Source organism: Dipodomys spectabilis, unplaced genomic scaffold (assembly GCF_019054845.1).
Source record: "Dipodomys spectabilis isolate Male_0828 unplaced genomic scaffold, ASM1905484v1 ptg000342l, whole genome shotgun sequence".
NCBI lineage: Eukaryota > Metazoa > Chordata > Mammalia > Rodentia > Heteromyidae > Dipodomys > Dipodomys spectabilis.
The window spans coordinates 805761-832804 of NW_024871019.1; the positions used below are offsets into that span (position 1 = coordinate 805761).

General features: G+C 54.7%; 1 protein-coding gene across 2 annotated transcripts; it reads right to left on the minus strand.

Moving 5' to 3' along the window:
- Window positions 1-1376: 1376 nt before the first annotated feature.
- Window positions 1377-26607, minus strand: Pxylp1 (2-phosphoxylose phosphatase 1). Of its 2 annotated transcripts, none has more exons than XM_042665731.1 (6): window positions 26555-26607; window positions 13859-13991; window positions 8131-8289; window positions 6913-7039; window positions 3422-3561; window positions 1377-2477 (listed from the first exon to the last, which is right to left on the minus strand). In XM_042665731.1, exons 2-6 carry the CDS (start codon window positions 13935-13937, stop codon window positions 1540-1542), a joined length of 1443 nt encoding a protein of 480 aa, XP_042521665.1. In that variant the 5' UTR covers window positions 13938-13991; window positions 26555-26607; the 3' UTR covers window positions 1377-1539. The 2 variants fall into 2 exon arrangements, with proteins under 2 accessions (XP_042521665.1, XP_042521666.1); XM_042665732.1 differs by lacking the exon at window positions 26555-26607 and adding an exon at window positions 22615-22741.
- Between the last annotated feature and the right edge of the window lie 437 nt (window positions 26608-27044).

The window sequence follows — 27044 nt, forward strand, 5'->3', positions numbered from 1 at the left end:
ACGTGTTCAAATGTCACACTTGGACAACAATGAAGAGGTTGGAATGCCAACGTTTTGGAAAATCGCACTCAAACATTACATTTCTTCTGATGGAACTAGCACCATTATTTAGACCACAGATTCGATTACAACTGTTCTAGTATATAAAATACCTTAGAAAGATTATTTAACTCTCTAGTAACAAAGTTCTTCTAAAAACATGTCTAAAAATCAATCGGAATTTGCCATTTACAACTGGTGAAAATGGTTTAAAAATTGATTCAATTCTAGGGCTTGTCAAAAGGAATAAGCCATTATTATTATTGATTTTGGGGGGAAAAAGTGCTTGAATTCAGCTTCTGGCCTCCTTTTACCCACCGAACAGTAAATTAAATATTACCATAGGTATAAGAACACATCTAAAACTGGCCCCTGAAAATATTTTCCTAGACTATAAAAATACTACATGGAATACAAAAATCTCAGCCTATACAGCAGATAGACTACAGCAGACAAATACCTGAAACGTACGTGAAACGATCCTGTACCATGATCACGATGGACGTCAAGTATTTCATTAGTCATCATCTAGGGTTCACGCTGATTCCGTGTGTGATCAAACTCTTTCTAGCAGATGGACCATTAACCCATTCTTGGTAGTCGACTGGTTTACAAAGTGCTGCTCGTGCAACTGGTAGTAGATACTGGTTTCAAAACCAGGTCAGCAAATCTCAGCCTTTCAGGGCCAACACTGGCCTTACTAGTCTTTTGGTTCAACCTGTGAACACAAACACGTTAAAGCTTTTACTCTCATCCTGGGCTGCTAGGTTACTGCCGCAGAGCTGGGTGGTTAACGACAGAGATTGTCTGTGATCTTTTTGGTCTGCAGGTTAAAATCTTTGCTACCTGATCCTTTAAGGAAAAAAGTGTGCCAATCCTTGTTTTAGACAAAATTTTCATTGAAAGGTAAAAGCATCCGAGATTAAGAAAATTGTGGCTGAGGTTTGCTGGTTCTCCGGTTTGGCAGGCTAAAAGAATACAAACTTGGATTGGCAACTTTGGGTACTAGAGATTATTCTGGCATTCTGAGAAATGTGTGGCTGGGATCGAGTACCTTCTCTTCTGCTCTGTGAACTAGCCATTTCATACCAAATAGCTCACGTACCAAATAGCTCACGTACCAAATTACAGCCTTTTAAAACCAAGACTCAGAGCCAGTGGCTCACATCTGTCATCCTAGCTACTCAGGAGGCTGAGATCTGAGGATCATGGTTCAAAGCTAGTCAAGGCAGGAAATCCATGAGACTCTTTATCGCCAATTAACCACTCAAAAAAAAAAGAAAGAAAAAAGAAAGCTGGAAGTGGAGTTTTGGTTCAAGTGGTAGAACACTGGTCTTGAGCAAAAAGAAGGAGAGTTCAAGCCCCACAACTGGCACATGTGTACAGAAAAGAAAAAAAAAAAAATCAAGACTTTGAAACCTTTCAAAACCAAACTACAAGCAGACCCTTTTCCTGCCTGGCATGTGAGCACCGGCCCCCAGTGCTGTTGCTGAGTACTCTTCACGCTCCTTCCCTGTGGCACGCCTCAAAATAATTCGTACTGCTGCTATCCAGGGCCACAAACATGTCCCTTTTGACAAAGCGGACCAAATTCTCTAGAGGACACAGGGGCTTGGGGGAGCGCCTGTGGTGGTCCCTACAGAAGGAGGTGTGGAATGTGACGTCGACGCCGTTGTAGAGGACGCGGACCGAGTGTTCGCTGGGCTTCTCTCTGTCCTGCCAGAGCTCGAAGATCAGCCTGGCTGCAAACCTCGGGAACCTGGCTTCCGACAGGCCCAGGGCACTGAGGAGTGGGGACAGGGTGACGTCGTGGGCGGAGTAGAGGGTGAAGAGCTCCTCTTTCCCGCCCTCAGTGGCTCGCTGCATCCGGTCGACGGTTTGGTTGAGGATGGGGTGGGCGCCGAGGAGCGAGTACCCCAGGTACAGCTTCTTCTCCCGCCTCTCCCTCTCGTCTTCGATCTGGTGAGTCTTGATCACCTTGAAGTGCTCCATGTCGATGCAGCCGCTCCGGGTGCAGGGGAAGCTGACGTTGTGGCAGAAGTGGCAGAGCATGGAGTCTATGGGGTTGGCGGCGCGCAGCTGCTTGGTGGGGACATCCACGATCCTGGCCATCTCGCCGTAGGTCCGCTCCAGCAGGCCGTTCTTCAGCCGTAGGAGGTACTGACGGCGCTGCTCCTTCTCCAGGTACTGGTTTCTCACCGGGCAGTAGCAGCTTCCGGAGCAGAACAGGGTGCTGGGCTGGTGCCTGAAGTAAATCTTCTTCCAGTCAAAGTCCGGGAGGAAGCCGTAGAGCAGGGCCAGCGCGCTCTGCAGGGTGCGGCTCTTGCCGGTGGTCTCTAAGTAAAGGTGAGCGGTAGACCAGTTGTTGGGCAGGAGGTGGTGTTTCTTCAGGTAGACGTCCCGCAGCAGCTGGCCGTTCTGCAAGTGCTGCACGACTCCTAGAAGACAGGGCAACAGGGGCTGGCTGGAGGGCAAGCCCAAGGCACACGGTGTCCGGACGCCTCCATCCGCGGACATGAGTTACAGAGAGGGACATTCACCACATAACTCATGTGACAAGTGGATGACAAAAGATTGCATGAGCTACTACTGTGTGTGTGTGTGCGCGCGTGTGTGTCCACGTGCACAAGTAAACATGCACATAGGTAGAAAAACTACTAGTCGGGGTCTGATTCTTGGATGGGATGGCAGGTGCTTTCTTTTACTTTATTGTCTTTTGGAATTTATCTTCAGGAATGTTTCTTGTTTTTTTAAAAAAATCCTTTTTTAAAAAATGATTGTCTTTTGGTGGAACTGGAGGTTGAACTTAGAGCCACACCTGCTAAGCAGGTGCTCCTATCTGAGCCACACTTTAAGTATTTATCTGTCTATCTATCCAACGATCTTTGCTTCAGTTAACTTTCCAGATAGGGTTTTATTTTTGCCTCATTTTAGACCTCAGTTCCCTTATCTCTCATGCTTCCGTAGCTAGGATTACAGGTATGCACCACTGCACTCAAACCTGAAAGTATTTTTTTCCTCCAGTCACAGGGCTTGAACTCAGGGCCTAGGCAGTGTCCCTGAACTCTTCTGACCAAGGCTAGTACTCTACCATTTTGAGCCACACAGCCACTTCTGGTTTTCTGGTGGTTGTTTGGAGATAAGAGTCTTAGAGACTTTCCTATCCAAGCTGGCTTTGAACTACGATCCTCAGATCTCAACCTCCTAAGTAGCAAGGAGTGTACAGGCGTGAGCCACCAGCACCTGGCTCTGAAAGGTTGTTTTTAACCTGCAGAAAGCAGATGTTCAATTAGACACCTTGGGGTCTCTGGGCTCCATCCCCGGGGAACTGGCTCCGAGCGGACATGAACAGAAGGTTGGGGGGGGAAGTGGTCACACATACCTGTCTGCGTGAGTTCCCCCATCTCACACAGAGGATGGTTAGGGTAGAGAGGCAGCGAATTTAAGGGGCTTTCAAAAGAGGCTCCAGATCCCTTCGACATATGACTAACGAAGGCTTCCAGTTTGGGGTGATAGGGTTTCCTGAGGAGACACCGGAGGACTAGTCATCACAGGGTTTCAGAACATTCCTGGCCTCACCAAGCAAACCCCATATGCGTCATGGCCTTTCTTGCCCACCAGAACAGGTTTTATTTTAGCTCCATCAATTTGCTTTTTAAAATTTTTATTGTAAAGGCGATGTGCAGACGGGGCAGTGACAGGCACCAGGGCTGGGAGTTACCCTGTGCCCGCTTCGCCTGCCCCCACCCACTCAGCCTGCAAATCCTTCCACCTCCTGCTTCTCACATCACTTCCTGGGCCAGGGCCTTCAACTGGTCTTCCTGCCCCTCCCGTCTGTCTCCTCCAGAGCCACAAGGCCAGCGCTTCAAAGGCAATTCCAAAAGCATGTCTACCGTTGTACCTGGCTGCATTCAGAGGGCCTGCGCACCTGTCACTGTGGTCTGGCCCTGCCTCTTCCCTCCCCTACCTCAGTCACTCTGATCTCCATTTCTTCCCCCACACCTCCTTCTTTCTTGTCCCTCCCTCCCTCCCTCCCTTCCTTTCTTCCTTCTTTCCTTCCTTTTTTCCCAGTCCTGAGGCTTGAACTCAGGGCCTGGGCACTGGCCTGAGCTTCTTTTGCTCAAGGCTAGTGCTCTACCACTTGAGCCACAGCACCATGTCTGGCTTTTTCTGTGTATGTGGTACCAAGGAATCAAACCCAGGGCCTCATGCATGCTAGGCAAGCACTCTACCACTGAGCCACCTTCCCAGCCCTGTCCAACCCCTTTCTACATATTATTTTTTCCGCCTGCATGAAGCAGTCAGCTGCCCTGAAAATCTGGCAGGTCTCGGCCAGCACCTTCGGGGATGAGTCTTCCTTGAGGAAAACCGTTAATTGAATAAGATACTCAAGGTCTGTCTTCTAGCTACTCTGCACTTGGCACATACAATATCTCATTTCATGGGGGGTGGGGTAAGGAACAGCTAAAAGAACGTTTATGGAGTCAGATTATGATGTTTCTACTGTGAGGCACTATGACAAGTCAAGATATAATTGACCTCTCTAGTCACGCATACACCATTTCCCCCGATAATGAAGGTGACCTACGAGTACACACACATTTCCTCAAAGTAACGCAACGGCCCGTGAATATGTCTGTATTATCCAGCAGAACTTAAGTTCACATCCAAATTGCATGTGACACCGCATGAGAAAGAAGCAAAAAGGCAAATTGTTCTAATGGCCGATCCTGATGTCTGAAAACCTAATCAATTTCAGTAATCCTTTAAAAACAGCAGCTAAGCTGGGCACCGGTGGCTCCTGAGGATTTCAGGAGATCTCAAGAGGCTGAGATCTGAGGATCAAGGGCAGGAAAGTTTGTGAAACCTTTTTTTTGGGGGGGGTCTGGTCGTGGGGCCTGAACTCTGGGCCTGGGTGCTGTCCCTCAGCTCTTCAGCTCAAGGCTAGCACTCTACCACTTGAGCCACAGCGCCACTTCCGACTTTTTTCTTTTTGCTTATGTGGTGCTGAGGAATCGAACCCAGGGCCTCATGCATGCAAGGCAAGCGCTCTACCACTGAGCCACCTTCCCAGCCCTCGTGAAACCTTTATTTCCAATGAACCACCAAAAAACCAGCTGTGGAGCTGTGGCTCAAGCGGTAGAGTGCTAGCCTTGAGCAAAAAAAGCTCAGAGACAGCACCCAAGTCCTGAGTTCAAGCCCCAGGACTGGCATGCACACACGCGCGCGCGCGCGCACACACACACACACACTGCCCAAGATGAGTTTATTATCTTTCAAAAACATAAAGCTGAAAAAAAAAATCCATCTTAAAAAAAAATTGCATCAGAGGATGCTAATCCTGGCAGGCAGCAGAGATTAATAACTCACCCTGAATGGCCTCGGGGAATTGTCTCTCTCCATAAAAACAGAATTATTTTATTTTGCCCGAGGCTGAAGCACATAAATGTTTATAAACTCAGAAATAAAATGTCCAGACCGACAGTGAGGCTTGCCAATACAAATTCCCATCAGCCAGGGCTAGCCATCCACGCCGCTCACATACTCTGTTCCAGACCCTTATTTCAGGTTGGCGACTGGTGAGGATCTGAGGAAATTATGCGGCCGGCTTTAGAAATGGAGCTCACCCCTGAACGTGCTTGGCGGGGCCTGCAGGTTCTCAGGGCAGCTGACTGCTTAATGATGCCGCGACATCTAAAGCGTGCTCATTACAGCTTTTATGGGCGAGATGAAGATTTGTGGAAGAAAAAAAATACAGAATAGATAACAAATAGCTGTGTCTTTGTGTGTGTGTGGGGGGGGGGGGGGTAACTAGGGTTTGAACTCAGGATCTTATGCTTGCTAGATAGCCATGCTACCACTAAGTCACCCCGCCCCCTTTTAAATTATTTTTGAGACAGGCTATCTCCTCCTGCCCAGGTGCACACATGGGCGTCGATCCACCTGCTTTTGGCTTCCTATCATAGCTAGGCTGATGGACATACATCACTGTGCCCAGCTATGGATTGAGCGGGGGGGGGGGGGTGCAAAGAGGGGGAGTCTTATGAATTTTTCTGACCCAGCTGGTCTCAAACCACGATCCTCCCATTCCCAGCCTTCCAAGTAAGCTAGGATTACAGATGCAAGCCACCAGCACATGGTGGTGCTCTCGCTCTCTTATTTAAATGAGAGAGGAAGACTGAGAGTTCGCCTGAGTCCTGGAATGAATGGTCAGGGCCCTGCCTGCCTCTTCCCCAGCTCCTGCCTGGCTGGCACCATGCAGGCGGCTGGCCCCTGGCAGCATTCCATCAGAGTAACATCTTCCCCACTGGGCTCTTTCTCCATCTCCTGCCCTTGTCTACTGACATCAGGTAGGGACACCTGGCCCTTTATCGCTGACAGAGCTTCTCACCACAGGGCCGGGCCTTTTCCATACTCTGCTACATCCGGGAGACCAGGCTGTCTCTACTCCCCAACAGATTAATGGCGAGCCTTTAGCTCGGCTTTGGATCTGTGCACACCCCCTTCTCTGAAGTCTCTTTCTCCTCACCCCACCTCTGTGTAACCACCCCCATTTCACAAATGGAGGGGCTCCCTGAGATCCAGGGACATGCCTGCTATTCCCTGAACTTGGATTAAAGCCATGCTGCCCCCCCCCCCCCCCCCGCAACTTGGATGGGGGAGAAGCACTCCGGATAGGCCCGGGCTGGAGGTGAGCCTGCCTGGTGTCCTCATCTCTGAGCCTCGGGTCTTGCAGGTGGACGGGGCGTTCCACACAGGCTGCGGGTGACCCCCAGGAGGCCTCCAGCAGCCGGAGGCAGCCTCGAAGGCCCCTTCCCCACCTGGGCCTGGCAGAGGGCTGAGGACGGAGGTTTCAGGACGCGTGCGATTTACCTGTCAGCCACCAGGGTGCAGTCGATCTCGGGCCGCTTGGTTTTGGGAATGGAGTAGAGAGGATAGCGGTCCCCATGGCGGATGAACGCGTGCACGGAGACCAGCTTAAAGTGATGGGGAGCGTGGCCTGGGGACGAAGCAGAGGGGCCGCCAGTGGCGCAGCAGGCTAGGGACTCGTGCAGGGAGTGGGAGCAGGCTGAGAAGGGGGAGGGGGGAGACGGGAAGGGGAAGAGCAGGAGGGGGGTAAGGGGGGGAGGAAGGGAAGAAAGGGGGGGTGGAGAAGAAGAGGGAGGAGGAGGAGGGGGAAGAGGCTTATAGCTTGGAGGAAGAGGAAGAGGGGAAGGAGGGAAGGGGAAGAAGGAAGGGGAGGAGGAGGGTGGGGTGGAGAGGAGGAGGGGGGAGAGGGGGAAGAGGTTCCTCGCTTGGAGGAGGAGGAGGAAGAGGTCACAGTGTCCCTGTCCAGGGGTCTGAGCTGTGGGCAGAGCCGCTAGGCTGGCTGGGATGGGATGACTGAAGAACCCCTGAACCAGGCGCCGGTGGCTCCCGCCTGTCATCCCAGCTACTCAGGAGGCTGAGGTCTGAGGATCGCGGTTCAAAGCCAGCCCGGGCAGGAAAGTCCGTGAGACCCTTATCTCCAAGAAACTACTCAGAAAAGGCCAGAAGTGGTGCTGTGGCTCAAGTGGTAGAGCACTAGCTTTGTGCAGAAGAAGCTCAGGGACAGAGCCCAGGCCCTGAGTTCAAGCCACAGGACCAAAAAATAAAATAAAATAAAATGCAAAGATGCCCCCTGGTTTAAACCCTTCCAGAAACACAGCTGGGCACAAACAATGGACGTGATCACACCAAGGAAAGCACAACCAGAGAAATGGCATTTCCCCACACCCCCAAGGCCATGGGCAGACCCTACAACGACCCCGGAATGTGGAGTGGCTGGGGTGAGCCCCAGGAACCTGGCTAGGACCCCCCCTCCCCACCTTGTTGCCCAAGTCTCAGGGGCGGGCTCTTCAGAGCAGTTCCTTAATCCCTCACGCCCCACATCCTCACTCACAGGGAGCTGGAGAGCCAGCCGCTACAACCCCAGAACCCCATGTGAAGGCGCGGCCTTAGTGGCCGCTGCAGCATCTTAGCCCAAGCCGTTCAGCTTTTCACCCCAGCGCCCAAAGGGCGTCCTGGGCGCAGGCAGCAGCCACGCGGGGGGCTTGGGGCCACCGTCCCTACCTTCCATGCTGCGCTCGGCCACGCTGGGGATGTTGCAGTAGAGGAGAGCTTCGTACACGGGGTCCGCCCCGGGGGGCTCGGTCAAGGGGTCTGCCATGATCCTCTTGCGACTCTTGCCATTGATTCCATTCTTAGCCGAGGACACAGGGGTCAAGTGGACTGCAAGGAAAGCAGGCGGGTGATGACCACACACACACACACACACACACACACACACACACACACACACACACACACGTGTGCACGCATACCCTGGCCAAGTGCTCTCCAATGTCAGCCATCTTTTCTGACTTTCCCTTCGATAAATTCCCATTGACCCGGGATAGCACTTCCTCATGGGCTAAACCATCTCCCAGGCCCGGCCACCTCGTCTCTCTTCTTCCCTCCTCCCAGTCATCTGATCAGAGGGCCCTGGAGAAATGGATGGGCCCAGAACTGAGCATGTGAAGTGAGGTAAGCCAAGCCCGAGAGACCATCGGCGCTGGATTGAACGTATACAGATCCAGGACTCTAGGCATTCACACACAGTGAGACCAAAGGAGGACACTCTTAGGGGAGGAACACAAAGGCTCAACGCCTACGAGCATCTGATCACACAGCATAATCTGTATCAAAATGAACTCCAGGAAATGGAAACAATGAGATTTTTTTGTTTTTGTTGGTGTTTTTTTCTTTTTGTCTTGTTTATCTGTTTTTGGGAGAAGGGGGTCACAGAAACAGAGGGACAAATGTCAAACAAATGAAGCAGTGGTCCTCACTAGAGATTATGTGGAAAATGAACTATACCACTTGTGGGTGGGGATGGGAGGAGAAACCGGAAGAACACGAGGGAAGGGGTGACACTGTCCCAAAAGAAATGCACTCGTTACCTGACGCATGTAACTGTAACCCCGCTGTACAGCCCCGTAACTTTATATAATAAACTGATAAACATAGACAGCATTTGTATATATTATATAAGATACGGGCTGGGAAGGTGGCTCAGTGGTAGAGCGCTTGCCTTGCATGCATGAGGCCCTGGGTTCGATTCCTCAGCACCACATAAGCAGAAAAAGCTGGAAATGGCGCTATAGCTCAAGTAGTAGAGTGCTACCTTGAGCTGAAGAGCTGAGGGACAGCACCCAGGCCCAGAGTTTAGGCCCCACAACTGGCAAAAAAAAAAAAAAAAAAAGATAGTATGTGTTATTTTTTCATAGTAACAATACTTTTTTTAACGGCTCTGGAATTCTTTCTCCTTCATTGGTGTGCTAAGGAATCATGGTTTGCTCTGGCGTTGGTGGAGGGGGGGGCACTCTAGAACTTGCAGAACCCCAAACTCCCACTTTGCCTCAGGATGGCCTCGACTGGTGGGAAGTTCTGCTGCGTGCGTGATAAAATGTTTCCACGACCACCTTGAGACGCGGAAGCCCAGTGTGGCTCTCACTGACCCCCCGGCCCTCTGGTCAGCGGGGTGCTGCCCAACAGGGAAACCCCCAGGTACGGGTGCCGTGCGCGCTGTATAGGTGAACGCTCATCACCGTCAGTGAGCTCCTGTGAGAAACAAGGGAACGGATGCTGCCTATCTCAAAAGCTTCTGCTGCCAACGCTGACGGCCTCCTGGACTCTGTCCAGTTTGCAGGTCTTGAAAGGCTTCTGTGAGGAGCTGCGCGCCGGAGGCTCACGCCTGTCATCCTAGCTTCTCAGGAGGCTCAAATCTGAGGATCGTGGTTCAAAGCCAACCCAGGCAAGAAAGTCCATGAGATTCTTATCTCCATTAAGTACCAAAAAGCCAGAAGTGGAGCTATGGCTCACGTGGTTGCATGCTAGCCTTGAGTTAAAAAAAAAAAAAAAGCTCAGGGACAGTGCTCAGGCCCCAAGTTCAAGCCTAGTACCGGCAAATAAAAAATGAGTAAAATTAAAATTAAAAAAATAAATTTATGTGAGCTATGCGTCCATATGGATCAAGAGGTTTCCTGAAACTTTCCGCCCTTACACCAATGTTGCACAACACCACCAACCGACCCTTTTACAGAAGAAGAGACAGAGGCTTCCATGAGCCAAGAGTTTGCCCAGAAGCCTCTTTCTGTATAGTGGAACAACAATCATTTTATGGAAGAAAAGTTTCCCTGAGCCCAGGGCTTCCCTAAAGGTCTCGAACCACGGTGACCATCAAGTCTGTGTCAGGAAGCAGCAGCAAACCCCCAGGCTCTTGGGTGGGGAGGGCCACCTTCTCACAGCCTACATGCCCAATGCCCCCATGTGGGCCATGCCAGCAGAACATAGAGAGACCAGCACAGAACAAGCATTGAAGAAATGCCAGGGGCCGGGCGCCGGCGGCTCACGCCTGTCATCCCAGCTACTCAGGGAGCTGAGATCTGAGGATCGCAGTTCAAAGCCAGCCCGGGCAGGAAAGTCCGTGAGACTCTGATCTCCAATAAACCACTCAGAAAACTGGAAGTGGCGCTGTGATGGCTCAAGTGGTAGAGTGCCAGTCTTGAGCTGAAGAGCTGCGGGATAGCACCCAGGCCCAGAGTTCAAGACCCAAGACCAACAAAAAAAGAAAAAAAAGAAAAAGAAATGCCGGCAGGGGGCCAGCAGGGAAGTCGTGATTGCAAAAGAGCCCAAAAAGCAGAAACCTCAAATAACGATACAGCATCCATCTGTCTTTCCCCACCGCCCTGGCTCTCTCCTCTGGCCTGGGCAGCCGCCTTTCACTTGTACATTCTTCAACGACAACAACACGCAGGGCTTGGATGCACGAAACAGACGATCGTTCATTAGATGCAATTAGCCCACGGTAAGCCACGGTAAGCACAGATAACGGCACTTAATAAAGCTGCGTGGGTTCACCGCACGCATTTCTCTGCCCAGAAGAAGAAATGTGCTAATTTCAAAGACTTGATTACTGAATCATAACCCTGGTCATAGCCTTTGTGTATTCAAATAGCAACAGAAAAAAAGAAATAAAAAAAAACAAAAACAACTACCAATCAGATGAAATAAAATCCACATTCATCCCAGAAAAACAAAACCATACTGTTGACTGAGCACATGAGAAAAGCAAGTTGTATTCGATACTGCTCAGATACTCCTTACTATCAGTGCCAGTTGGCATTGAACACTGTCAAGAGAAATGAAGAAGTCCATATCTTTCAGCACAAAGAAGAAAAAAGATGTTACATTATGAATGAGTGGTTTTAAAAAATCATAATAAGCGTAATGAATAGAGCAATGAAAGGAAGCAACTGAACTCGAAATTTCTACAGGAATGGGAAGAAAAAAAGAGGAAGTTACACTTTACCTAGAAGCAGGAGAGCAGATAGAACATGCATTTCTTGGTCTCTCGCCGTCCTAACCTATCGGGACAAGAATGACCAGCTCAGCTCCCGCCAGCCTCACCTAACCCTGCAAATTCTTTCCTAAAAAAAAAAGCTCTCCTCAGACAGAGGTACTTTCAGAGGCGTTATATAAGCAAAGACACACAAGGCCATTCAGTGGCACGGCGCGAGCTTCTACAACAGCAACGCTGCGGACACATCCACTTATGTCCCTCGGAGCGGCCGGGGTCTCAGGGGAAAACTTAGGTGCCGGTGACTCCCTTAACCACCCGAAGCATGGAAAATGTCCAGTGAAAAGCTACACACAATTAAACTACTGAACGTCAAACCACATTTTTTCAGGGGAGGGGGGAAGGGTGTGGGATAAAAGATTCCTGTTGAACAGTTCATTAACCACCTGAAATATTTTTAAACCTCATATGTCTGCTTCTCTTGACCTCTTTTTCCAAATTCTGGAAGGATGAGATGAGGATTTTTTTTTTTGTGGAGCGGGGCGGGGGGGGGGGGGGATGTCACTTGTGGGACTTGAACTCAGGACCTGGGTGCTGAGCTCTTTTTTTTTTTTTTCTTAAGGCTAGCAATCTACCACTTTGAGCCCACAACTCCACTTCCGGTTTTCTTTTCTGGTGGTTCATTGGAAATAAGAGTCTCACCAGCTTTGCTGCCTGGGCTGGCTTTGAACTGTGATCCTCAGCACTCAGCCTCCTGAGTAGCTAGGATTATAGGCGTGAGCCACAGGCGCCCCACCTGAGATGAGGATTTTTAGTTCTCATCACCATTAGAACAGCCGGGCACGTGACTCTGGGTTGTGCCTGGAGTCAGGAAGCTTGGCTGTGAGCCGTCTGCATTTCACACCACCTCCTCCACTGCCCAGTGCCCATCCTCACACCTGAGCCTCACCGTCACTGACTCACAGGTCACCTGCATCTCTGTCTCTGTCACCCGACCTGACACAGAAAGGCTACCTCCCCACAGAGCTGTCCCGGGCAGTGATGGGTGCCAAGCCCTTGTCTCCTACCCATCTGGGTGAGACGGTGAAACAGGAGGCAGGTGACAGCAGAGACAAGAAGATTCCTAGCATCGCAGACACTTTCTCAGCCTCAAGTGCACAGCAACAGAGGAAGGGGAAGTAGGCTCAGCCTGCATTGAAGAACAGGTTGAGATGCATTCATTGAACCAACATCCAGGAGATGGCCGCCATGAGCTAGAGCAGCAAGGACTTCTTGGAAATAGAGGGAACCAGGACATGCTCAACAGCAGAATCGGGGGGTAGACTCTGTGGGGCTAGTGGAAGGGGGGCAGGGAGGCCCTGACGTACAGCACTGACGCACGGAACCTTTGGGAGCCATGATGTTCCTGGAGGAGAAGAGGCAAGGGCTGCAGGCATGGCCGGGAGGAAGGGGCAGCGCTCCAGGCGGGGGGGGGGGGGGGGGGGGGGGGCCCACAGGTCACAGGGTACCGTGGCCAGCCACGGGACCAGGAGGGATGTATGCATGGGGACAGCACAGATTTGAGAGGCAGCCCGAGCTCGGAGGTCTGGGTGAAGGAGGCTGGATGGGGAGAGGTCCACGGGGCTCCCTTCACCAGTGAACTTTGGCCTAAGGGAAGGTCAGTACTGGTGACCCATCTTCCTGACCCGGCGACTCAGTGACTGTAGCCCTGAAAGATTGAACATAAAACACATACCCGCAACCCTCAAGAAGCAGCCAGCCGGAGGCCCACCGTCTATGGGCTGTGGGTGGCTCAAGGTCCCTCTCTGCCTTAGAAGCTGGGTGTGGGTGGGTCAGTCTGTAATCTTAGCTACTCGGGAGGCTGAGAGAAGGAGGATTGCAAATCCAGGCCAGCTTGGGCAGGAAAAGTCTGTGAGACTCTTGTCACGGTGGAGGGAAGCTGAATGTGGGGCCTGTCCACTTGTCATCCCAGCTCTAACTGAAAGCCGGTCACCAGCTCAAGCATGTACCCAGGCAGGAAGGGAGACTGAGGTCTCAAAAAAAAAAAAAAAAAAAAAGCAAAAAAAGCACAGCTGGAGGGAAGCACGGCTCAGCAGCAAAGCACCAGCCTAGCAAGTGTGAGGCCTTGAGTTCAAAAATCTCAGTACTAAAACAAGAAAACAGAAAGAGCCTGGCAATCACCAGGCCGTTTTCGGAATCTGTGCAGAGGTAGAATGCGTGGGGGGAGGCCTGGGCTTTATCCTCACAACCAGGAGGGCAGAGCGGACCAGAACTTCTTCGCTCTGTAGTTTAAGACTCCTGCTTGCAACCATCCTCCGTGAGCACCGATAACACAAAGACACCTCCCCCACCACCCGCCTTGGTGTTCAGATGTCTGTTCTTTCCAGAAGCGAAGGCTTGGGGGCCTCTGTTTCCCACGCCAGCGCCCGCGCCAGCGCCCGCGCCCCCCGCTGGACTCACAGAACTGCAGGCTGAGGCTCAGGAACGCGAGCAGGGCAGCCAGGGCCAGCAGCAGCAAGAAGCGACTGCGGAAAAGCATTATTGTTCTGTTCTACTTTCTCCTCATGGTTTCACCTCAAAGCGCGCGCCCGTCCTGCCAAAAGAGCAGAAGTGAAGAACAACAATGACAAAAGTATTCAGGGGGGAGAGAAAGCAATCCACCTTGTCAGCTCAACACCGTCCAGTTAGCCTATCTTCCTCCCGCCCCTGACAAGAGGCAGGGATCCCCAACCCTGAGGACAGTTAACGTGTTTTCTACCTTTGCCCTCTGCTGAGTCCAAGTGTCATGGCTCCCACAGGAAGAGAACAGTTCTCGAGTGCTGTGTTCACCTGTGATCATCACCAACGACTCATAGACATGCCATTTCCACAGAAAAGTCGGAGGCGTGTTTATTGAGCATTTACAATGTGCCTGACAATGAAGTCTTCGCAGGGATTGGCTCACAAGGACAGGGCGTCTTGCCGCCTTTACACCTTCAGTCCCCTGACCCTAACTATGATCCTTCAGATCCACAGGTTCCAGACCTCCCCTCTCCGCTTAGGCGGTGATGATCGCCACTGACATTTTTACGTAGCCGGTGCCACTGCGTCCACCTTGCTGATCCCTTTACAGTGAGCCAGCTGATGGGGAGAAGATTCTGCAACAGTAAGACTTACACGCATGCTTGTCTTCTTGTTTGTTTGTTTGTTTTTCTGTTGGTTAGCCATGGGGCTTGAACTCTGGGCCTGGGCGCTGTCCCTCAGCTTTTCAGCTCAAGGCAAGCGCTCTGCCACTTTGATCCACCCACCACTTCCAGTTCTTGGGTGGTTCACTAGAGATAAGAGTTTCAGGGACTTTCCTGTCCTGGCTGGCTTTGAACCTCCATCCTCAGACCTCAGCCTCCTGAGTACCTAGGATGACAGCTGTGAGCCATCAGCGCCCAGCTGTGGGGCTCATTTTGTGTTGCTACTCCTAGACCACTGAGGCTGCATGAGAGGGGGGGCGGGCTGGTGTGCTGGAACCCAGCAAGCAGCCCCAGAGGGGGCTCTTCAAACAACCAGCTGGCTGGACAGCCAGCCAGGCGAATGAAGCTGCCCAGAGCATGCAGCTCCAGCCCAGCGCCCAGCAGATGGCTCCTAGTGAAGTCTTCTTCCCCTACCATGAGGAACCGGCCAGCACTCCACAGGCCCATGGCAAGCAAGGACACCAGCTGCTGTGTCTCAGCCAGCTTCAGTGCTGGGAGCTTCGTGGGAGAAGCACAAGGTGAACTGACTGAAACCCGGGAGCTGCTGGCCCTCCTCGCTGGGAAGTTCTATGGGATCGAGTCTCTCCCGTCAGCGGGCGGCATGTGCCGGTCTCTGCTCAGTGTCCACGGTTCTTCAATCCGCCTCATACTTTTTTGGGGGAAAGTGTCTATATTTAGGTCTAGATGTAAAAAACAAGGAGGGTGGAGCCGGGGAGCCAGATGGCTGGGCTGGTGTTAATGCTGCTTAAACCACTGCCGATATTTGGACTCCTGTCATTTCTGCCTGACTGTAATTTTTCATTTGATGAATTACAGACATTCGATGCCCTCTCTCCCTCTCCTGGGTTTCTGGGTGGTCCTCTTTTAGACTCTTTCTGTATGTCGGTCCTGGGACTTGAACTCAGGACCTGGGCATCATCCCTCAGCTCTTTTGCTCAAGGCGAGCGCTCTACCACTTTGAGCCACAGCGCCACTTTTCCAGTTTTCTGGTGGTTCACTGGACATAAGAGTCTCATGGACTTTCCTACCCGGGTTGGTTTGAACTGCGATCCTCAGAACTCAGCCTCCTGAGTAGCTGGGATGACAGGCGTGAGCCGCCGGCGCCATCCTCCGCAGGCCCTTCACCCCCAGACATCTGTTTGCCCCAAACACTCGTGGGAACACCACTTTCCCAACTCCAGGCTGGACCTGGAGGGGTTCTCTGTCCTCAGATGCCAGCCAGGCATGGTGCTACTGGTCCCTTGTGCCAAACCCACACAGTTAAGACCTCAAACTCGTGACTCTGACAAGCGCTTTGAGTTCCTGCTGACACACAGACCAACAGAAAACCCAGCTAACTCCAGTGAGCCCCACGGTAAAGCTGAGCAGCTCAAGGAAACATTTTAGAGCCCAATCTTGAAAAGAGTCCAAGTGAATGCACAGTTCCCACTACACTGTGGTAGACACTGCTTCTGAATGGAAAAGGAACATGCCAATGCCATGGGTTTTTTTGTTTTGTTTTTAATGCAAGTGACTAGAAGTTTCCAAAGTCTGAGCCGTTGGTGTGTGTGTGTGTGTTGGTTCTGGGGCTTGAACTTGGACTTGGGCACTCTCCCTAAGCTTTTGAGCTCAGGGCTGGTGTTCTACCACTTGAATCACAGCGCCACTTCTGGTGGTTAATTGGAAATGAGGGTCTCACGGACTTTCCTGCCTGGGGCAGTAGCTAGGATTACAGGCATGAGCACCAGAGCCCAGCTCCCATCCTGACCGCTCTTCCCCTATCCTCTGAAGCACTGAGCTGATGATGAGGGTCAGGAACGCTGGATGACACCCATTTCCTGTCGGCCCACTGGCTCCGATTGCTTTGGAAGACAACCAACTCTGCAACCTTCCTGAAGCGTCATTCTTTTGCTTCTGTTAAGGCAGCCAGACCAGCTCGGCCACTGGACACGATCATTCTCATAGAGCGCGCGCTCATGGGGTGGTTACAGGCACACTCTGAGCTGCCCAGGCAGCCCTGGCGGGGCCTTGACTTACCAGACTGGACGTCACACTTAGATAAGACAAGAACGAGAACTCCATCACAGGAGCCTTTGTGAACTCCAGTGTTTGCTCTTATATATTATTCACATGTCTGGGAAGATGATGGGGCAGGAGGTGACAGAAAAACCCCGGTTAACCCAGAGACCCCTGACATTCTCCTGAACAAGCCACGCAGCTTAGAAGCACGCCTCCAAGTGGGGTCATTCAGGGACTCAAAGACTTCGCTGGAGGCTGGGCGCTGGTGACTCAAGACTGTAATCCCAGCTACTGGGAAGGCTGAGATCTAAGGATCAAAGTTCTAAGCCAACCTGGGCAGAAAAGTCCATGAGACTCTTAATCTCCAATTAACTCCTAAACACACACACACACACAGACACACACACCACTGGGAAGCCAAGATTCTTCCATTGCCTGCACTCTCCACAACCTGTCCTACCCCAGGTTGCTTGTCTCAGGGCCCCCCGATGGCGGCCCCCCCCCCCCCCGTCCTTGCCACACGTGGTGGGAGGTGGAGGTGGAAGGGCCAATCCCCTTCTCCCACGGGCTCTCCGGCCCGGGTACCCAGGCCCAAGTCAATCACAGACCAGGCCTGGAGCAGCAGCAGCACCACCACCGAGTGAACCCTATCAAGACTGCTTTTACCTCCTGGCAGAGGCCCAGGTGGGAAGGATGAACGAAGAAGGCCTGAATAGAACTGAGGTTCTGTTAGGAGCTGCACAGAGGGCCTGCCTGTGTCCACCGAACCATTATCCTAGAGCCTTGTCCTCCAGCTCCGGTGTGGAGATGCAGCGATCAAAGCGCGTCGAGTCACAATGACAGGGTTAAGACTCAGCAGTGGGTGGCTCGCTCAGAAGCTAACCAGCCTTCGATTCCACATCTGACATGGTTTGCAAACTACGCAGCATGGACGGCTTCCCTATCGCTTCCTTCCAAAAAGAATTTCAGGCTAATAACCTGCAGAGTTGTGATTTTTGTTTTTGGCAATACAGGGCAGGGGATGAGGGGGGTGTGGGGGAGGGGGTTGGACTCAGGGTCTTGGTACTTGCTAGACAGCAGATGCTCTACCTCTTGAGCCAGGCCCTTAAACTTATTTATTTTGTGCCACCCCTGGGGCTTGAACTCAGGGCCTAGGTGTTGTCCCGGAGCTTTATTTGCTCAAGGTTAGCGCTCCACCACTTGAGCCACAATTCCACTTCTGGCTTTTTTCTGAGTAGTTTATTAGAGATAAGAGTCTCGTTGACTTTCCTGGCTTCGAACTCAGCCTCACTTTTTTTTTTTTTTTTTGCCGGTCATGAGGCTTGAACTCTGGGCTTGGGCGCTATCCCTGTGCTCTTCAGCTCAAGGCAAGCGCTCTACTGCTTGAGCCACAGCACCACTCCGGTTTTCTAATGGTTTTATTGGAGATAAAAGAGTGTCTCTTTCTTCCCGGGCTGGCTTTGAACCGTGATCCTCAGATCTCAGCCTCCTGAGTACCTAGGATGACAGGCGTGAGCCACCAGCGCCCGGCTTCAGCCTCACTTCTGAGTAACTAGGATTACAGAAGTGAGCCACTGATGCCTGGCTTAACTTAGTTTTATTTTTTTCTTTAGGTTTTGTTTTGTTTTTAGTAATTGTGTTACTTGTTTTTAAGATAAAGTTGAAGGCCAACCTCAGAATGAGATCCTCCTTCCTCTGACTCCTATGTACAGTACTGCAGGCATATACTACCATACAAGCTTATTGAGATGGGGTTGTTTTGCTTTTTCCTTAAGCTAGCCTTGAACTTCAACCCCTTCAATCTCAATCTGCAGCACAGCTGGGTGTGAGTTAACACCCAGCCTAGCTTCTGTAATTTTTAAACCCATGAAATAGCTTTACATTTTTTATTTGTCAAGTACAAGTTCCAACCACCGTCCTCCTTTGAGGGTTTCTCTCTCTCTCTCTCTCTCTCTCTCTCTCTCTCAATTCCAGGCTAAACTTGTGAAGGCAGCTGATGATTTCTTGGGGCCAAGAGAGTCGGCAACAACGAAGCCATGGAGCCAAGATCTTCACTTTTGCGGGCTCTTCGGTTACTTTCTCTGGCATTATGCAAGAAGTGTGTGTTCCATCTGACTTTCTGAAGTTTTAGCAGCAGCCACATCTGAAACCGGTGTCCTGATTTTAGAATAGCTAGAGCAGCAGTAAGAATGCCCACAGAGCGGGGAACACACACTTGGCATAGATTTCCTCCCACAAGACTACTTAAAAAAAAAAAACCCACAAAAACCCTTACTATTTTCTTTTCAGATTTTTATTGTGCAAGCAAACTATATCAAACTAACAGTTTCTTAAACGTCAAGGAGAGCGGATGAGATTTAAATTGGCAGCTGTAGAACTAGAAAGGCAAATGGCATAGAAAAAGGGTCTGAGGCCGGGCGCTGGTGGCTCACGCCTGTAATCCTAGCTACTCAGGAGGCTGAGATCTGAGGATCGCGGTTCAAAGCCAGCCCGGGCAGGAGAGACCGTGAGACTCCTATCTCCAATAAACCACCAGAAAACCGGAAGTGGCGCTGTGGCTCAAGTGGTAGAGCACTCGCCTTGAGCTGAAGAGCTGAGGGACAGCGCCCAGGCCGAGTTCAAGCCCCACGACCGACCAAAAAAAAGAAAAAGGGTCTGAAAAAAACAGGCACTAGTGGCTCATGCCTGACTGAGATCTGAGGATCGTGGTTCAAAGCCAGCCCAGGGAAGGAAAGTCTGTGAGACTCTTCTCTCCAATGAACCATTGGAAAACCAGAAGTGGCGCTGTGGGTCAAGTGTAGAGTACTAGCCCTGAGCACATAAGCTTAGGGGCAGCAAGCAACCAGGTCCTGAGTTCAAGCCCTAGCACTCACGCATATACACATGTGTACACGCACGCCAGTACATTTCCTGTACTGGGCACAGAAGCAGGGTTTTGCACGGATGGGAGCTGTAGCTACACATGTGGCATTCTGTCTAAAGAAGCCCTCTACAGGGGGGCCCTGGGTACCCTGTGCTCCCTGTCGGGCCTCCAGGACCAGGAGCCAGACACTCGAGGGACCTCTACCGCTGCCCATGGGCAGGAACACCATGCCTTCGAAACACGGTTCAGTTAACAGCTCTCACTCCTGAAGGGGGGCGGGGGCGGGGAGGCCGGTGTCAGGATGGAACAAGCCATCCTGCCACGGAGCTGCCCAGATGTGGGCACCCAACAGTTTTCTGATTCAGATCCCAGAATACACTCTCAAAACAATTTTGTATGTATGTACTTTGGCTAGATTCAAAGATTCATACCTATCATTCTAGCTACTTGGGAGGCATAGTTAGGAAGAACATCCCCCCCACACACACACTAAAAAAAAAACATAAACATTAACAAGACCTCATCCCAACAAGTGATGCTGGATGTTGTAGCATACACCTGTAATCCCAGCTACGAATCAGGCAAAGGTAGGAGAGTATTAATCCAAGGCTACCCCTGGAAAAAAGTGTCAGACTTTCCCTACTCCCTGCTCTGCCCCCCGCAAAGAAAACCCCTAAATCAGAAGGCTAGGGGCATAGATCAACTGCACACAAAGCGATGGAAAGGAAGAAGAGCACAGGGCGCACTGCTCTAGATATTAACTTGGGGAAGAACCTGAATTGTGACGCAGTCCCAGGCCCCGGCTAAGGAAGCAGGGCCAAACTCCACATCTTATTTCCACAAAGCGGGGTTCAGAGCTACACCCCAGGGCTCTAGGCCCGGGTTCCATCAGAAGTCTCGCTGCCAAATCTTTGAACAGGGATGACAGCTCCAGCTCTCCACGCCAACCACACGCCGCTCTGCCAAAGTGCCAGACTCTATTCTTACAGCCTGAGTAATTCCTGGGCAAAGGACCAGACAACAACGGTGGGGGGGTGGGGGGGGATCTCAAAGGGCGTGAGAGGTGAGGGCCCTCGCCACAGCCCTGTCCTGCTAGACCAGCCGCGGCAGAGCTCCACACTGCAGCCAAGCCTCCGTGAGACCCTGCCCAAACCATCCCGCGGGCTCTGCGGGGCCCAGCTCCTGGGGTGACCTGCGTGGGAGCTGAGAACAGCTCCGGCTCTCGGGACACCAGCACCTCTGCTGCTAACTCAGCATCTGTGCACACACAACCCCCTTTCCTGGCTTGGGGCTCAACTCTCCTGCCCGACCTTCAACTCAGCTCAGCTGCCACCTGCCTCAGGGGGCGATATCCTCCAAAATCGGCACCAGGACACACATCCCCAGCGACACCACAGACCCAATGTGTCTCTTGGACCACTTCCCCAGCCTTGGGGCATGGGGGCAGACACAAGAAAGGAAGGAGGCGGGCACCAGTATGGACGCACACATGGAGAAGCACGTGCCCCAGCACCTGCCCAAGGCATCTCCACGCCTCTTTTCTTTTCTTTCCTGGGTCTGGGCGCTGCCCCTCAGCTCTTCAGCTCAAGACTAGTGCTCTAGTGCTTGAGTCACAGCACTACTTGCGGCTTTTTCTGCTTATGGGGTGCTGAGGAATTGAACCCAGGGCCTCATGCATGCAAGGCAGGCACTCTACACCTGAGCCACCTTCCCAGCCCTCCATGCCTCTTTTCTTGCTAAGGTAAACCTGCTTTGGGAGGGGAATGCACCTGTCTTCTTCCTAGACATGCCACTGGACTACATTTCCCAGCTTGCCTCTGGCAGAGATGTGATCACGTGCCTGAGCCCTGGCCAATGGAATGGCCAGAGCAGCAATCCAACACCTCTGAGCCTGGGCCTGTAAAATCCCCCCCTGCCAGCCCCACTCCAACAACCTACTCCTGGTCCCTTCCTTTCAGCCTGGCAGCCCAAGTTCCCTACTCACTTCTTAGAGGACGGCCACCCCACCAGTGATGCCGTCAGGAACAGGCCCTTTTGGCCTTGTGGAAGCAAAACGTAAATGCCTACCGTATTTCAGCCAAGAAACGTTCTTTGGTTTGTTTGATCAGCAGTGAGCAGCCCTGCTAAATAAAGCTCCCCGGGGCTCCTGGAACTGGGGGAGGAATCCTTAGGCTAAAAACTGAACCTTCCGGAATGAGCTGGGTGTTCTCTGGGGGGCCTGCCAGACAAGCTAGGGGGACACCGGGCCCCTGGGTGAGCAGTGACAATGCTGCAGGAATGGGAGCTGTGTGTGCTGTGGTGAGGGGCGGGGGGGGGGGGGGGGGGGAACAAACCCTGTGGGCATCAGGTAGGAGGTCCGGCATCCAGCTGAGAAGCCCAACGCCCCTTCTTAAATTGGCAACCCCAGTAAAAAAGCCAGTGAAAAGAACAGCGCTCTGCAATTACTCACTGTAAGCAGAATCGTTAAAAAACAGCACCCGCAAGGCAGCTGCTAGCTCGCTGGCTAGACCATCGGCAGACACCAGGGGAAGAGGCACAAAAGAAATCCGAAAATCATACGCTGTGAACTTAGGAGGCGCCAGAGACTCGGGAATGAGGATGAGTCGGCCTTGCTTAGATCTGCCTGCCTGCTGACGTCAGCCACCGCCTAAAATACACTTTCTTTCTCAAGAAGACAGCACTTTTTTTTTAACCTTGGAAATGGAGCCAAAAAGAATAAGGAAACAAGAAAACGACCAAGTCCATGCCAAGGCCTTCTACCACAAATGCCCCAAGCTTTGATTTTTTGGGTATGTGTTTCCAGTAGAAACCGGGATGGAGCTAGATTGTAACAAAAAGAGTCCCCTCCACACTCCACACACCCCACAATAGCTTACATCTATAATCCCTGCTACTCAGGAGGTAGAGATTGGTAATTCAAGGCCAACCTGGACAAAAAGTTAGGGAGACCTCATCTCACCTGATTAGCTGGGTGTGGTGGGGTGCCTGTGGCCCCAGCCGTGTAGGAAGCATAGGTAGAGGAAGATCACGATCAGATGCAGGCCTTGGGCAAAAAAAATGACAGTTCCCATCTGAACAGTAACTAAAGCCCCAAAGGGGTGGATATGTGGCTCCAGGGGAAAAACACCTACCCAGCAAGAGCTCCAGGGCTTGAGTCTCAGTTCCACTTGTGGGTTTTTGGTGATCATTTGGAGATAAGCATCTCCCCGACTTTCTTGCCAGGCTTCAAAGGACAGTCCTCAGATTTCAGCCTCCAGAGGAGCTAGAATTACTGGCCTGACAGCTCCGGGCCACAGTGTTGTTTTAAATCATTAACTTCTTCCTGGTCCCAGTGACCCCTCCCATCTTCGCTGGCGAATCTTTTGGCCAAAAGGAAAATAAATGGCTTTCTCCCAACAACTGCCTTGTCCTGAGCAGGTGCTGAGGCTGAAATCTCCCCACTACGATTGGCAGGATCTGAAATAAACTCCCATCTTTTCCCCTGCAACCTGCACCACCCAGTGGCATCCTTCCTCCCCCCACTCCACCTCCCCCCCCAAAAAAAAACCTAGTAGGCATTAATTAACCTCTTCTAGAAAACACTCTCTGGGTAAGAGCCGTCCAGAGGACAGTCTGTGCAGGAAAGATAAAACTCTGGGAGCCCAGGAGCAAGACAGGTCCCCCTCACCCACAGGGAATTACAGCCCTCCCTGGATTCTGCGCAAACGGGGAGGGGGGAGGGGGGAGAGGGGAAGCGCCCTAGCCTCACCCTCCCTCAGGCTGCCATTCTTGGGACAGCCTTTTAGAGAGCAGAAGCATGTCCCCAAACACAGCTCCCCTCCCCAAACGACAAAGCCAGAAATATGAGAGACAGAAAGGGGAACTCCCAGCCTGCCAGCAGAGGCCACGGGGGGGGGGGGGGGGGGCGCACGGTGACACCCACTGCTGTGGGGAAAAGTGGCACCGGAAGTGGCCAAAGGGGTTCTGTGACCCTGTCTCTCCTCCTCACCCACCTCTCCGCAAAGCAGCCTTAGCAGCTCCCCAGGGGTTCAGTCCCTCCTCTGACCCATAAGCCAGGTCCTTCATGGAAATCCTGGGGTCCCCCACAACAGGCAGACCTCTGGTTGTCAGAGCCCCGCAGTGGACTGACCTCTTTCTCCCCCTCCCACCCTGCCCATTCTGTTCCTGCTACCAATATGCACATGTATATTTAACTCTGAAAATGTTTATTTAAACTGAAAAGATAAGCGTTTGCAAGCTAAGGAAGCAGACTGGAAAAATATGGCTACAGGACAGACACGGATCTACTCTACTCAACCAACACTGAGTCACTCAGCAGGTGGGTAGTACCAGGCTGGGCTGAAGATCCCAGAGATGGCTTCATCCCCATCTGTGATTCAGGAGGGTGGACTCCTAGCAGTCAGACACTTCGCACAGAAAGGAACAAGGCCTTGCCACGGAATCTGTGGATATTAGGAGAGATCCCGGCACATCTAGTCGGCAATAAAGGAATATTCAACTCATCCTGGGGGGGGGGGGGGACCGTCCATGTGAGAAAGTCTCTGGGACTATCTCCAATGAAACACACACACACACACACACACACATACACACGCCAGAAGTTGGAACTCTGGCTAGAAGTAGTGGAGTGCCAGCCTGGAGCAGAAAAAGCTAAGGGACAGCAGCACCCAGACCCTGAGTTCAAGCCCCAGGAGCGGCAAGTGTGCATGCACAAGCAGCGCACAGGTGCGGACGCAGTTCCGCAGTTCCACAGTCCGGAGTTCCAACCTTGTGCCCAGATAGCCACCTCCACCCTCCTCCTGAGGACCAGGGAGGGAGGGAGGGAGGGAGCAGGACTGGAAAGAGCAAGGCCACCGTGGACGGTCCCTGCAAACAGCCTCCGACTGGACCCCAGGCCTAGTCCATTTCTGGAAAGGAGGGGGTGATTGTCTGCACTGGCTCTGGGTGGTCTCGGTGCGTCCTCACCCCTCCCTGGGGATGAAGAGAGGGGTGCCGGCAGCCCCCCAGCAACCCCCCCAGATGTCTGCCCTGGGCACCCACAGCTCTTGAGCAGAAGCCAGGGGCATTCAACGTGACGGACAGACAAGACAGACAGACTGCCACTGCCAGCGCGAGGGCGACCTGCTCCGCAGAAATGCACTTCTTTCTTCCCAGCAGAAGGAGAAAGCCCCGGGGTCTACACGGCCGCGCGGGGAGCCCCCTGCCCGAGGCCGGGGCGCCGCCCTCCCGGGAGCCGCCAGCTCCGGATCACCGCGGGCGGAGAGGGGGGGGGGGTCCGGAGCCTCGGTTCCCGCCGCGGCGGGCGGAGAGGAGGGGCGGAGGGGCGGGGACCAGGCGGGGTGAGAGGGAGGTCCCGGCGAGGGCGGTTTGCAAACAGGGGCGGCAGAGGCAGGGACACCAGCGCGCGTGGGGGCGCAGGGGGAGGAGGGGGCGCAGGGGGAGGAGGGGGAGGAGGGGGCGCAGGGGGAGGAGGGGGCGCAGGGGGAGGAGGAGCAGGGGGAGGAGGGGGCGCAGAGGGAAGGAGGGGGCGCAGGGGGAGGAGGAGCAGGGGGAGGGAGGGGGCGCAGGGGGAGGAGGGGGCGCAGGGGGAGGAGGAGCAGGGGGAGGAGGGGGCGCAGAGGGAAGGAGGGGGCGCAGGGGGAGGAGGGGACGCAGGGGGAGGAGGGGGCGCAGAGGGAAGGAGGGGGCGCAGGGGGAGGAGGAGCAGGGGGAGGGAGGGGGCGCAGGGGGAGGAGGGGGCGCAGGGGGAGGAGGGGGCGCAGGGGGAGGAGGAGCAGGGGGAGGGAGGGGGAGCAGGGGGAGGAGGGGGCGCAGGGGGAGGAGGGGACGCAGGGGGAGGAGGGGGAGGAGGGGGCGCAGGGGGAGGAGGGGCGCAGGGGGAGGAGGAGCAGGGGGAGGAGGGGGCGCAGGGGGAGGAGGGCGCGCAGGGGGAGGGGCGCAGGGGGAGGAGGGGGCGCAGGGGGAGGAGGGCGCGCAGGGGGAGGAGGGGGCGCAGGGGGAGGGGGAGCAGGGGGAGGAGGGCGCGCAGGGGGAGGAGGGGGCGCAGGGGGAGGGGGAGCAGGGGGAGGAGGGGGCGCAGGGGGAGGAGGGCGCGCAGGGGGAGGAGGGCGCGCAGGGGGAGGAGGGCGCGCAGGGGGAGGGGGAGCAGGGGGAGGAGGGGGCGCAGGGGGAGGAGGGCGCGCAGGGGGAGGAGGGGGCGCAGGGGGAGGGGGAGGAGGGGGCGCAGGGGGAGGGGGAGGAGGGGGCGCAGGGGGAGGGGGAGCAGGGGGAGGAGGGCGCGCAGGGGGAGGAGGGGGCGCAGGGGGAGGGGGAGCAGGGGGAGGAGGGGGCGCAGGGGGAGGAGGGCGCGCAGGGGGAGGAGGGGGCGCAGGGGGAGGAGGGCGCGCAGGGGGAGGAGGGCGCGCAGGGGGAGGGGGAGCAGGGGGAGGAGGGCGCGCAGGGGGAGGAGGGCGCGCAGGGGGAGGAGGGCGCGCAGGGGGAGGAGGGCGCGCAGGGGGAGGGGGAGGAGGGGGCGCAGGGGGAGGAGGGCGCGCAGGGGGAGGGGGAGGAGGGGGCGCAGGGGGAGGGGGAAGAGGAGAGCGCCTAGTGGTTGGGTTCAGTCAGACCCGACTCAAGGGAGCAGGCTCCGTCCCGGCCCCGACCCCGACCCCGGCCCCGGCCCCGACCCCGGCCCCGGCCCCCTGCCCCTGGTCCCCCGCCCCGGTCCCGGCCCGCCCCCGCGGTCCCGCCTCTCACTGGGGGCCTCGCGCCAGTCCCCCCCTCACCCCCGCGCACCTCCACCCCGGACGCCCGCCTGGTGCCGCCACGCAGCGCCAACCGCAACCGACCCCGCCAGGCCGCCGCGCGCGCTCACCGCCCTGGGCCCCGCCGCCCCGCCTCCCCGCGCTCACCGCCCAGGGCCCCGGCCCCGCCGCCCCGCTTCCCCGCCGCCCCGCCGCTCACCGCCCAGGGCCCCGGCCCCGCCGCGCGCTCACCGCCCGGGGCCTCCCCGGCCCCCGGAGCCCGCGCTCACCGCCCGAGGCCTCCCCGGCCCCGGCGCCCCGCGCTCATCCCGCTCCGCCCCGCACTCACCCTGGAGGACTCCCCGGCCGGCCCGGGCTCCGCCTCCACCGCAAGCCGGGCTGGGGCTCGGCCCCGCGCGCTCGGGCCTCGCGCCGCACCGGGTGCGCAGCGCCCCCTGCCGTGCGCCCCCGGCCCCGCCCCCAGCGCGCGGGGCTCCCGGAGCTCCTCCCCCGAGGCGCGGCTGGACCCAGCAGAGCCGCCCGGCCCAGGCCGCTGAGTGCGCGGCGGGATCTCCAGAGACCCCCGAGTGAGGGGCGTGGCGTACACGAGGGGGCGTTTGGTGGGCGTGGTATCCGCGAGGGGCGGGGCCTACGGGAGGCATGGGGTGCACGAGGGGGCATGTGGATGTGGAGGACGTGGCGTCCTCGAGGGGGCGGGGCCTCGAGGGGGCGGGGCAGCCGATAGGGCAGGGCCTGCCGGTGGGCGTGGTATCCGCGAGGGCGGGGCCTTGGGTAGGCGGAGCCTTAATGGGACCGGGCTCGCCAAAGGGCCAGTCCAC